We start from the raw sequence: 14,707 nt of genomic DNA on the forward strand, positions 1-14,707 counted from the left end.
TTGACTCCATAGACCGTGAGTTTCGTACCTCAAGTTGCTTGTCTCGGACTCTTCTATGCTCAGTGAAAATATTGCGGCATTGTTCATTAACACCCAGTATGGACATACAGTATTACAGTCCACACCTGTGGAGTAACGATTAGCGCGTCTGGCCGCGAAACCAGGTGGCCCGGGTTCGATTCCCGGTCGGAGCAAGTTACCTGGTTGAGGTTTTTCCGGGGTTTTCCCTCAACCCAATATGAGCAAATGCTGGGTAACTTTCGGTGCTGGATCTCGGACTCATTTCACCGGCATTATCAACTTCATCTCATTCAGACGCTAAATAACCTAAGATGTTGATAAAGCGTCGTAAAATAACCTACTAAAATAAATAAATACAGTATTAGATTTGTTATTAGCTTGGTTTCCCGACCTAAGGCATGTGGCCCTATATTAAAATATAGCTGCCCCTAGAAGGACACAATTTGTGCAACAATTAGTTATTAAAAGAAAGAATAACTTACTTTTCGAACGACATGAGAGCAAGTCAAGATAATGCCTTGACGGGTGTCCACAACCACTCCTGAACCCCAGCCAGTGCCGCAGCGAACGAGCACAACGCAGTCGTCTATAAGCGCTGAAATCAAATACATACATACATACAAACAAATTAAATGAAAATTAAATCCAAAATATCCTCACACCAAATTTTTGTGTTATTTAAGTGTCACGATAATTTTCAAATCGCTGAAATTTTGTTATTGAAAATTATGTTTACACAAATATAAAAATCAGCAACAAAAATTAACACATGCTTTCTTTTTCTTTGTACATTTAGGCACTATGAATTTCAACAAAATTCAATTCCTTATCACTGTATGAATAATATCCCCGTTTTCAGGCACATTCCTTGAGCCACCATTTCCAAGACATACGGGAATGAGAACACACGATTTCGTCTCGTCATGTCAGTTAGAACTTTTTCTTGATTTTGTTACGCACTTAACATATGTGTCTTGCATACTACTTTTACAGATTATATTTTTAGAATTCCAAATACTGTATAATTTGTATGATTTTTTAAATTAAAAATATAAAGTAAACTTATTTTTCGAGGGCTTTGCGTATTGTTTCACTTAAGGCCACTAACTAAGCAACCTCACGAACAGAGTTTGTTGATGCTCTGCCATTTTAGTAATTGTAAATTGCATACATTTTAATTTTTACTGCAAACACCAGAGGACTGCCATATTTTTCAAGCAGCATAGTCCAATCATTTGTTAACATATTTACATAATTATTTAACCAAAATATCTTCTTTTATGTAAGGATATTTTTTCTGTTGTTTTGCAATCTATCACATAATTTTGTATTTCATGTATATTACTCAAATCTGGTTGAGTGGAAGAGAAGGCCTTATGACCTTAACTCTGCCACGCAAAATAAAATTACTACCACTACCACCACCAAAACCCACCACCACCACCACGACTACTACTACTACTAATAGTATTACTAACTACTACTAGTACTACTACTACTAACTACTACTAGTACTACTACTACTAACTACTACTACTACTAGTATTACTACTTGCTACTACTACTAACTACTACTAGTATTACTACTAACTACTACTACTACTAGTATTACTACTTACTACTACTGCTACTAACTACTACTAGTACTACTACCTACTACTAGTACTACTACTACTAACTACTACTACTACTACTACTAGTATTACTACTAACTACTAACTACTACTACTACTACTACTACTACTACTACTACTACTACTAACTACTAATAACTACTACTACTAACTACTACTACTAGTACTACTACTAACTACTACTACTACTACTAGTACTACTACTAACTACTACTACCACTAGTACTACTACTAACTACTACTACTAACTACTACTAGTACTACTACTACTAACTACTACTAGTACTACTACTACTAACTACTACTAGTACTACTACTACTAACTACTACTACTAGTACTAACTACTACTACTACTAACTACTACTACTACTACTAACTACTACTACTAACCATTACTACTACTAACTACTACTACTACTAACTATTACTACTACTAACTACTACTACTACTAACTATTACTACTACTAACTACTACTACTACTAGTACTACTACCAACTACTACTAACTACTACTACTAGTACTACTACTAACTACTACTACTAGTACTAACTAATACTAGTACTACTGCTATTACTACTACTAACTATTACTACTACTAACTATTACTACTACTAACTACTACTACTACTAGTACTACTACCAACTACTACTAGTACTACTACCAACTACTACTAACTACTACTACTACTAGTACTACTACTATTATAAGCTGTTAACAATCAGAAAACTGTCAATCTCAATTTTGAGGGTTATCACTATTTAACTCCAAGGTCTTCAATTGCAGAAGATGATCAATAGACGAAGAAGATGAATAAAAAATTTGTTATCTAACAGAGAGTGGTCGTTCATGGAGTTCAGCCATGGAGAGGCTAAGTTATATAAATCACAATACAAATTGAAAAAGCGTTGGAATTTTAAAATGAAAACTCATGCTTTGAATAAATATCACAAACTCCAGTAATGAAATTAAATTCATCGGGCAAAGGAGAGTTTTAAATCATTTGCACAAGGAGGACGGCGGCGCCACAGAACCCCATCCAGCAGTCACACCGCTCAAACGGCATTCAGTTCCATCTTAAGTGAACTTTGAATAATTGAAGACAGACAAGAATGTAAGATATTTAGTGAGGCAACCGACCGACTCAACTACACACCCACCACACTGCCCATACTGGGGATCGACCGGACTACCACCTATCATTCATCTGGTATTCCATCCAAACGGCCCGGGTTCGATCTCATGCCAGGTAGTGATGGAATTTGTGGTGGAGAAAGCAGACGTTGCAGAGGGTTTTTACAGGGGTACTTCGTTTCCGTTTATCATTCCACTAACACAGTCCAACTCCCTCTCATTTCTTCTGTCGTGTGCAATACTTAGTAAAAAGTCTGAGATGAAGTATTTGGGGTTAGTACGGGTTTCCTACGCTGATATACGAGGGGCGTTCAATAAATAATTAATTTTCCCATAGCTGTGAAATTTATTGTTACTAATTTACACTCGCCTACATTACACATCCTTTACTCTAACCATGGCTACTTCTCTACGTAACCACCTTCGATGTTGAGGCATTTATCCCGTCTGTGTACCAACTTTTATCAATCAATCCATGAATTAATCAATTAATGCATCAATTATCCATCAATGAATCAATCAACCAAAGAATTAACCATCAATGAATGAATGAATGAATGAACCAATTAATTAACCATCAATGAATCAATCAACCAATGAATTAACCATCAATGAATGAATGAGTCAATGAACCAATCAATTCCCATCAATGAATCAATCAGCCAATGAATTAACCATCAATGAATGAATAAATCAATGAACCAATCAATTCCCATAAATGAATCAATCAACCAATGAGTTAACCATCAATGAATGAATGAATCAATGAACCAATCAGTTAACCATCAATGAATCAATCAACCATTGAATTAACCATCAATGAATGAATGAATCAATGAACGAATCAATACCCATCGATGAATGAATCAACCAATAAATTAACCATCAATGAATGGATGAATCAATGAACCAATCAATACCCATTAAAGAATCAATCAACTAATAAATTAACCATCAATTAATGAATAAATCAATGAACCAATCAATTCCCATCAATGAATCAATGAACCAATTAATTAACCATCAATGAATGAATGAATCAATGAACCAATCAATACCATCAATGAATGAATCAAGAAATGAATTAACCATCAATGAACCAATCAATTTCCATCAATCAATCAACCATCAATAAACCAGTCAATTCACAATCAATAAATGAGTTAATCAATAAATTTACCAATTATTTAATCATCAATGAATGAATCAATTAATTAACTATGTATGAATGAATCAATAAATAAATTAAATTAACCAATGAATTAACCACGAATGAATTAATGAATCAATTCATCAACTACCAATTAACCTAAAATCAATTAACCATAAGAAATGAATGAATTATTCATTTATCCCATCCATAATGTCCTGGTTCGCGATGTGCTATCTACGGCTAGAGAGGAGTTAGTCACCTGCTTCGTCCACGCTATTCTATGAATTAAGGACAATTCTATCAGTATAATTAATTACTTTTTTGGAATAGGTGCAAAATAATATGACGACATACTGATCGCAGATGCAAAGTGAGCTGGTGTCGGCCTACTTCCAAAACATCACAATATTTTAAACAGGTAGACAAAATCTTGTGCAACGAACACAATGCTGGTAGCAGGTGTGAAAGGCAGCCAAGACAAATTTGACACGTGCGCACCACTGAAAACGCGTGTCAGCCTGATAATCAGAAGTACTGAGGCTGGTATTTCGGACTTCTGCCTACTTCATTCTCGGTTCTGATGTCACAGTCGAACTGCTGGCGTGTTAGTTTTCCACGGCGGAACAGGGTTCAAATGGAAGGCGAGATGCACAAACCCGGCGTTTGGGGCAATTTTTCACGCCGTACTATTTTGAGAAACTGGCTTTATTTATTTTTATTTTTTTATTTTATTTATTTATTTAACCTGGTAGAGATAAGGCCATCAGGCTTTCTCTTCCCCTCTACCAGGGGATTACAACTACAATACTAAGAATAGAATTACAATTATAATTACAATTAATATTACATTTACAAATACAATAAAAATCAAAGCACTAAAAGATTAACTGATTAATAAAAGCTAGACAGTTTATTGTAAAAGTTAAGAAGAGTGAAGCATTGATTAAGTACAAATTAAACCTACTCTACGCAGTAAGAAAATACTTAATAAGCTTGCTTTTGAACGCTACTAAATTCCGACAGTCTCTGATGTCACTGGGTAGGGAATTCCACAAGCGTGAGAGCGAGATTGTGTATGATGATGAATACGATGATGTCTTATGTGTTGGTATGGCTAGTATGCGGCTATTTTGCGTGCGTGTGAAGCGATTATGATATGATGACAGGTAACTGAAACGGGAGGCAAGGTAGGTAGGTGTAGAGGTGTGAAGGACTTGGAAAAGGAGAACAAGAGAATGAAAATTTCTACGTTCGTTAAGCCGTAGCCAGTTTAGAGTTTGAAAGGATGGGGTAATGTGGTCAGCGCGACGGACATCGCAGACGAAGCGAACACAAGAATTATGAACACGTTGTAATCTTTGCGACTGGTTGACATTGAGGCCAGTCAGTAGAAAATCACAATAATCGAAGTGGGGCATTACTAGTGTTTCCACTAGTATTATGATGAAACACGACAACATAAATGTCAAGAAATACAGAGATGGAATCTCATACTCGCCACCTGGTGGAGAGGAGAGGAAAGAAGGACAAAAATAAGTGTCATGAAGATGGCACATCTTTCTCACGGAGATTGCCGATTTTAGCCACGGGTAATTGGTAGACTAGCTTTGAAATAACGCAATGTTGCCATATGTCGATAACAATGCAGTATCGGCTATACGTTTAAATAACAAAATATGTTTTTTTTGGTGTATAGAATACTCTGCAATACTTTATAGTACATAATTATGACTCACTCTGTATTACCATTCGTTGGAATTGAAACAAGGTATAGTGCTGCTTATGATTAGGTTTTTCTCCGGAGCAGTTGTTTGCGCGCTTTCATTCGGAGTCCTCCGGTTACCTCCCATTGATGCAGCGCAGGTTGTATATGTGCTGTGGCGCGGACATACACTTTCCGCTGAGCATTCCTTTAATCGGATCAGGTAGTGATTCGAGTCTGCTGACGTCCGCGTATCTTTTAAAATAAGTTATAATTTGTTGTTGTTTAATCTCTCTTTTATGTTTATCTCTCTCTATTTCTTCGGTTCTTTTTTTCTTGTTTTGCTTGAAGTGCTGCGTTAGCTGACAGATTTTTTTTCTAGTTTTGAAATTCATAATATGTGGAAAGACGTACGCCTATTAGTTTTATGTCATTGATCAAATTAATAACATTAAATCTAATTGCAAAACTAACGCAGAAGTAAAGCTTTTCAGTAGCTAATGTAAACATTTATACTGTAGTTCTCCTGGAAACACTCCTTTATTCGCCAACAGTTTCTGTCAATTATTATTCTAATCGGTTTAGTTTGACTTAAAAAATATTAAGGGAGTTTAAGAATGGAACAAAAGGAACGTGTGGTATCAGTGGGTTAAAGTTTACTGTGCAAAATAATTTATTCATATTCTTCACCGGACAGGATTGTGATTATTGTGTTAAAGGGTGTCAGTATTTGAACTACCTCCTCTGAAACGCGACACTCTTTCCCTGTAATAAAAATATAAGCGGATATCAAGTTAAGGATAATTGTAATTATATTATTATCACACGTTTCTTTAGTTTCATTCAGAAACTCAATATTTTAATCTAAACAGTAAAATATAAAAATTGTCTTTTAAATATTTCATATATATTTTTATTGCCTCGAAAGTTACGTTTTAGAGAAATTTCAAGACTTTTTCTATACTGTAGGCCTTTGGGAACAATAGTACTAAAACAAATTTAAATAGAAATCGTATCAAATGCTTTGCGTAATTGTTTTTGTCGGCGCTTTCATCAAGTTCGCGATCGTGCGATCGCTTCAAATGGTCTAACAAATTCGAAGTTCCACCACCCTTAGAGTAAATTCGCCCACAAAGTTTACAGCGTACGACTTTATTATTATCTTCAACTAAATTAAAGAATTTCCATGCGACGGATATCCGATTTGGTGCCATTTTATCCTACTCACAACTACCGTCAGTCCGTACGCGCCGGTCGTCCTTGAGCTAACTGTCGCTTCGGTCCGAACCCCCCATCCCTCCGTATGTCCCCTGTTGCACTTACGGTAGTACCGGAGATCACCGGTGGGGAGCTTTATTCGTAACTAGCCGTACCCGTGCGCTCCGCTGCACCCGTTAGAAATAAATATAAAGTAATTACATAATTAAAATAGGACATTTGATCCAGGGAACATTCGTGTTTGATAGAAGGATAAATCGTTTAATATGTTACTTAATTTAAATTGGATACAAATAATTAAAATGCGATCATTTTGGTCCAGAGACACTCATTTGGTGCAATGACAATTCCTTTAAACATGTTTCTTAATTTTTACTACATGCAACCATAGTTTAATGAAGATTGACATCATTTAGATTTAATGTCTATTCTTTATTTTACTTGTTATAGGTTTCCATTGAAGTATGCTAATAACTTAATTTTTACCCTTATTTTCTACGTATTCTGTAAATGGCGCTTGGCCCACTATGGTTCTGAACCCTTCAAATAACTTAAATGATATTATATAATATTACATATTATATTATATTATTTTATTTTATATTGTATTATATCAGAAGTTACTGTAATAACAGTATAGCATTATGTCCATCTAGAGAAACTACACTTTCCAATGGTGAAAATAATAATTAATTATACAAATCGGTTAATTTAGCTTCCGATATTACTTCATACAAACACAGAAACATTCTCTGTAGGCTATCTTTCATAGCTTTCGATTGTTGTGTCCAAGGCCCCTTACAGACGAAGTCATTTGTTTTTTAATTCATTACACGGCCCTAGATGGCAGTTATTTTAATTTTAAAACTCATTTATCTCATTAAACATCAGTCCTATCAAAATTTTTCAAGGAATAAAACTTTATCGCAAATTATTTTTAAAGAAACTTTTGTTATGTAACATTTTTCACAAAAATCAATAATAAGCGAGATATTTCGATTTATTTAATTCAGGCCCCCTTATAACCACCCTTTTAAATAATGTATTTTGAATGCCATGTAGCCTAAAATCTAAGTTACAACGAACTTAATTTATATTTCAATTTTCATCGAAATCCGGTCAGCCATTATCGCGTGAAAAGGTAACAAACATGCAGACAGACAGACATACAAACAAAAATTTCAAAAAAGCGATTTTCGGTTTCAGGGTGGTTAATTATATATGTTAGGACCAATTATTTTTGGAAAATCGAAAATTACCAGAAAAATTTCGGCTACAGATTTATTATTAGTATAGATATCCGATTCCTCCGCGGTAGTAGTCACTCCGATGAACAGCACTATCAAGGTAGCAACTTCCTTCCGTAGAGAGACCAAAAGTGACATACCTAGCCGATCCTGGGAGGTGTCTGGCGGCACGAGAGATCGGCTGTTTATCAATGGCGCATCCGGCATCAGCAGTCTGCGCAGCACGGGGCGCAGCGCCACCCCCAGGGTGAAGCCGACCCACTCGCCGCGCCACCAGCTCAGGGAACACAGCACCATCCCCACCAGGCGCCGTCTCTGACGTCCAGACCTGAAAAGATAACATCCTGGCTCGGAAAGAAAGCAATCGGAATAACTGAGTTCTTCATTTCCATGCACTGTACAAGTTTCCGCAGAAGACAGTTCAAGCTGAATACTTCGTCTTCTGTTAGTTAGTTCCTTTAACTGCTAGGCGGCAGCACAATCTCTTCCTTTTTTTACTTTTTTTTATCTCTCGTGTGTTATGGTATTCACTTTTACTGTTGATATACATTAACAGTTACTTTACTTATATTCTCTTATTCTTATTTATAGCCTATCCATTATTTAACGAGCTGTATCACCTTCGAAATATAGTTCGTAAAACTTCCTCGTGTGCACTTAGGTGACGTGTTTGAACGCTCGCTTATTTATTACTTATTACACAAACAACGCTGACAATTCCATTCAGATACAGCACAGTTGCCACATTTCTAGCGATCCTCGACCACTCAATGACTGCTTACCTCAGAAGTCAGAAGAAAGTAGCCTAAGTCCAAAATCTCCGTTTTGAGATACGGTAAGGTGAATGTTCTGATCTTTATAAATTATCCCCTTATACCAAAGTGATATGAAACGTGGTATTAATTATTTCATTTAAATAACAGCAACTCTATGTTTTTTTTAATAAATCTGTATTGTCTATTGTAATTCGGGCTTTGTCCTGATAGATAGATAGATAGATAGATAGATAGATAGATAGATAGATAGATAGATAGATAGATAGATAGATAGATAGATAGATAGATAGATAGATAGATAGATAGACAGACAGACAGACAGACAGACAGACAGACAGACAGACAGACAGACAGACAGACAGACAGACAGATAGATAGATAGATAGATAGATAGATAGATAGATAGATAAAATAAATAAATAAATAAATAAATAAATAAATAAACTGAGTTTAAATACATGTGTCTTGTTTCGTTTTACCAGCAATCAACAGACAAATATTCAAACAACTTTGTCAACTATTCCTTCGAACATATAAAAATATACACAATTATCCTTCCTTGCAATTCGGGAGCGAAATATCAAAACAAACTTAAAATACTATATATTAATCAATCATAACCTAAAAATCAATGTTTTGGCGCTTACTTCCTTTTGCCTTCTGACGCAAGACTGTTACTTCAGTCTATTTACAGATGAGGCAACTTTTCACGTGGAGGTGAAGAGAAGCTGTCAGTTTTTCTAAGTGAGGGTTGTGATTGGTTGTAACAGGCGAAGACAAGATTTTTGTCGCAGCAATAAATACATTTATTTTGACAACCAATTAGCAGCGGGCGCTAGAAGGCCAGTCGGCAAAATCTGCGAAACTGTACACGAGGAAACTGAACAAAGTATAATCTAGTATCAATGGAACTGGTAAAGTGAGGTACTATTTCCTTATTGTCTCCAGCTGCACTACCGGCTTCCAAAATGCGGCTCGCAAGAAAATTTCAAGCGATAATTTTCTGAAAAACCAACTTCTGTATTCTGCTTTCTCTATCATTAATTATGACGATACTCCTACGACTACTTTGAGCAGTCTTAAAATTCCTATTGATGTGTAAGTAGAAAGACAGGCTATAACTTCTGTGTAATTTAAGGGGAGAGGATGGTATTTTTAAAACTTTTTTCCTATTTGGTGTAAAATATTAATTTGTTGTATGTAGAGAGCTCATACCTCTGGCAACTCAACCAAATAAAAATAAAAAAAAAAATTATTTGGGGGCCCAAATTTGAAAAAAAATATATACCCAATGCAGGATTGTACTAAAACCGATATATCTAAACCATTTTTAAGATAGATTCAAACAGTTTTTTGCAATGTATTTGCAAAAGTATGTTCTAAAAACTGTCTGTAATAGAATTTTGATATTAGTTCCTACGTTTGTAAAATAAACAATTAAAATATAATAACAATTTTCTGATTTCCTTTCTTGCAAACAAACGGACGTATTTTTAAAATGAAATCAATTAACAAAATTCTGTTACAGAGAAAAGTTTCCTAATAGTCTAAAGAATGTGTGTTCTAAATTTCATGCATGTATTTTTAATAGTTCAGAAATTATATCCATTTTTGTCTGGCAATGTAGCAAAAAAATAAAGTTACTGGAAACCGATAAAAGCGGGCGTGTGATTTAAAAATCCATAGCACAGGAAGTTTAAAAATGACGTCTCAACAGCCGATAAGGGCACAAATACTCACAAAATGTTATGCAATGCATTGCACACATATCAAAGGGTATTTTAAAGAAAAAAAAATTGAAAATTTAATTTATTGGAAACAACAATAAAAGTGGGCGAGTGATTTAAAAATCCATAACACAGGAAGTTTAAAAATGACGACTCAACATCCGATAAGGGCACAAATACGTACAAAATGTTATACTATGCATTCCACTCATATCACAGAGTATTTTAAAGAATTGTTTTTAATTTACTCATTTTTCACCAAAAAATACCATCCTCTCCCCTTAAGAAACATGCCATAGATTCAACTTACCTTCGAAAAGTCACATATATTGGTCCTCCTTCACATCCAAGAGCAGATCGTGCGTCAGTCAACACTAGACAATTGTCAGGACCAACCACATTGCTGACAATGCCGTCGCTGACAGAATTGTAGAAGTAATAGTTGCCGAATGGCGTAGACTCAACCGTCACACTCTGACCACGACGCAAAATCCCTTCATTGGAGTCACAAATGCTGCGAAGATTCTCCAAAACTTTATTGATCTCGCTTTGGTCAACATTTTCATCACTATCGACTTGGATATGGAGCACCAGAAACAGAGGAAGCAGCTGTTTGGCGATATATGATTCTGCCTCTGTAGCACTGTCTTCTTCACCGGATGTTGTGCTGCCCAGAATCCATTGCGACATCATGGTGTCAATAGACTGTGATATCAATTCACTTCGCCAGACGTATTTTAATGAAGCCTTAACTTCGTGGTGCTTTTCTGCAAGTGCTGATGGATTTCCTACATCCTTCTGGTGGTTCCACAAAATGCCTCTGTGCCTGGGTTTCATTATTCCCCATTTCCTATCAACTGGCATCAGACTGCCGATGCTGAAACTCGATTTGGACGCTATTTGATTAAGTGGATTGGCCTCGAGCGAAGTGGTCACCGTGAAGGTCATCTGACTTTTCTGGAGCTGCGTGTCTTGAATGCTGGTCAGATGGCATCCATCAAACGCCACGCCGAGTTTCTTCATCCAAGAGGTGATGTTGTTCTGGTCGCTGGTAGCCTGCAGAGCGGTGTTTAGGATAGTACCGGTGGTGAGGATCCAGTTGCGTCCTATTCGTATGCCAGAGCACTTCACCGGATTGTCGCTCCCGGACACACTGCAGGATACCAAGACACCACACGTGTCCATCTTCTGTCTGCAAAAATAAAAAATGTGAAGATAAATTAATAACAACAGGAAAATGAACCTGTGTAAGTTTATTAAAATCAAAATACCATGACAGTTATTTATACAACTAGCTGTGAGAGACGTAATTGGACTGCTGCGAACAATCGGCGGAAGATATATACAGAAGAATAAAGAAGTGTATGTAGTGTTTGTCGACCTGGAAAAGACTTTTGACAGAGTGAATTGGAATAACTTATAGGGATCCTGAAGAAAATATGTGTGGACTGGAAAGAGAGGAGGCTATTCAGTAATCTTTATATGAAACAACGCTCGACTCGACAATCAGGACACAGTATAGACAACATACAGTAAAGACACCTAAGACATTTCGTGGAAACAAATTCTGAGTGCGCATGTCACGAAACTGGGTGTATTATCTGGAACCTCCACCAGATGGATCTCCATCTACGACAGGCCTGGCATAATTTAATATTAACTGAAAACATTTATTACTCATCTTTTAATAATTTTAAAGACATGAGGCAAAGGAATGGCAATGTAATCATAATAATAATTACTTCCGTATGCAATCATCATGAAAATATTCACTAATTGACGCTAACGTTCAAGTCACTGTTTGAGGCTTATGTTGGTAAAATTGATCCAAGTACAACATAATACATCATGGCGTCCGTTGCGGTGAAGTGCGAACATGAACGTCAACAAGGGATATAATTATTTTGACTTCCTAGCGACATAATATTAATGATAGATAATACATACAAGATTATTCGTATTACTGACCAATAAAATAAATAAATAAATAAATAAATAAATAAATAAATAAGTAAATAAATAAATAAATAAATAAATAAATAAATAAATAAATAAATATTTTACTAATATTTTGAGTGGTTTGATACTAGCGACATAGTTGGATTCATTGAGAACTAGACCTTACCGAGCTTGAATTTAGTACCAACAACATCAAAAGTGCCGACAAGTGTTGTCCCTACTGATTCTTCTTATACTGTAGTCAGGAGAGGTGAAAAAATGTCAGAGGAAAGTGAAATAGGGAGACGATGCCCATTATCACCTAACTATTCAACATCTATTTTGAGAATTTAGTGAAGAACTGTTTTCAGAATATGGCAAGGATGATAGTAGGAGGAAGAATAATAAAGTACACATACGATTTGCGTTGTTAGCAGAAGAGAAGATGATTCTAAAGGATATGCTACTGGAGCTAAATGACAGCTGTGAGCAGTATGGAATGAAGATAAATGCAAACAAGACGAAGAGCATGGTTATCGGAAGAGTAATAAAGAAGATAAACGTACGAATTCTAAATGAGGCAGTGGAACAAGTGGACAGCTTCGAACACTTGTGGTGTACTATAAGTAGTAATTAATAGAAAAAGGAGCATCTTTTGGGGACCTCTGAAGAAGAACTTAGGAAGAGACTAATGAAATGCATTGTATGAAGAAGAAACATGAGCATTACGACGAAGTGAATAGAAGCGACTAGAAGCATTGGAAATGTGGATATGGAGAAGAATGGAACGTGTGAAATGGACAGACCGAAAAAAATAAAATGAAACTGTGCTGGAAAGTGTGAGTGAAGAAAGAATAATGCTGAAACTGATCAGGAAGAGAAAAGTGAATTGGCTGGGTCACTGGTTGAGAAGAAACTGCCTACTGAAGGATGCACTGGAAGGAATGGTGAACGGGAGAAAAGTTCAGGGCACAAGAAGATATCAGATGATAGACAACAATAAGATATATATGGGTTGTATGCAGAGACTAAGGGGAAGGAAGAAAATAGGAAAGATTGGAGAACGCTGGGTGTGCAGTGAAAGACCTGCCCTTGGGCAGAATATGAACTGTGAATAAATAAAACTATGGGAAGCAGATGTGTTGTACAGCGGAAAATCTGCTGGCTGATTTTAGTTAATATTAACCCGACTCCCTTTGCGTAGTATTATGTGAAAAACGTCAAGTAAATGTACACAAGTGAGCCGCTCCACTGAACCATATCACGATTAGATCGTGACCGACATTTCTAGCAAAATTATAATATCACGTCGTAATAATGATTGGCACTTAGAGGGTCAATATTTCATTATAAACAACATTTTTAGTATAATATCCATCATGACTGTGAAACTTTCCCTAATATTATGATGCAGGAATAATTTTGATTTTTACACCCGTCGATGCTTTCCCTTATCACGAACCATGTATGATAATACGTTTTCTTACAATCTTGGAGACGGTCCTCTATCCGGTATACACGCGCGACTGAGGAAAGGATAACATGAATTTAAATGCTCATTCACGATCACTTCTTTAAAATGAAATGCTTGAAAATGACTACTCGAATCATTTCTTGGACCCACATCGTAATGCTTCATTTAAATTTTCCGTCTTGATGCATTGTTCATGGTACCAGCGCCATTCACATAGACAGCGTCTTTCATATCTTTAAACAGTATTTCTGTAAGTTATACCACGTTTCCTCGCACGACCACGGGCACTCATCATTTTCACACAAAGCATTTGATGCACAATGTTATAAAGTTATATTTTTCCCACAACCTTAATAGCTTTCAATTGAGACATCACACAACCTCTTAGGTTTTATAGTTTTCTGAAAAATTTCATGCCAATTTCAACTTACAACCCATGTATTCCTCACTTCAGTGAGAGATACAAAATGAATAATAATAATACATGGGAAGTGAAAGGACTTCTTTTTTGGCGCTACGGGAACTTCATTTAAGTTAACCAAAACCGTTCTCCTTTCTCTTAAATTTTCTAATGGGGACATTAACAAAATTTGTCTAATGGTATTGAGAGATTCATTATCCATTTTACACAATCACTTGTATAATACTATGTAATTTTTTTTCACTTCATTTCATTACTCTT

General features: G+C 35.8%; 1 protein-coding gene across 5 annotated transcripts in view; it reads right to left on the minus strand.

Annotated features, from left to right (window-relative positions):
* Positions 1-14,707, minus strand: part of LOC138699470 (peroxisomal leader peptide-processing protease) — a 525,434-nt gene that overhangs the window by 32,958 nt on the left and 477,769 nt on the right. For all 5 annotated transcript variants that reach the window (XR_011332018.1, XM_069825374.1, XM_069825376.1 and 2 more), the window contains 3 exons: positions 10,924-11,805; positions 8,251-8,438; positions 504-616 (listed from right to left, as the gene is read on the minus strand). Coding sequence is in view for 4 of the 5 variants with exons in the window: in XM_069825374.1 (XP_069681475.1) it covers positions 504-616; positions 8,251-8,438; positions 10,924-11,798 (1,176 nt within the window). In the remaining variant the exon portion in view is untranslated. The remainder of the gene's footprint in view (positions 1-503; positions 617-8,250; positions 8,439-10,923; positions 11,806-14,707) is intronic.

The sequence above is a fragment of the Periplaneta americana genome, chromosome 5 (genome assembly GCF_040183065.1).
Source record: "Periplaneta americana isolate PAMFEO1 chromosome 5, P.americana_PAMFEO1_priV1, whole genome shotgun sequence".
NCBI lineage: Eukaryota > Metazoa > Arthropoda > Insecta > Blattodea > Blattidae > Periplaneta > Periplaneta americana.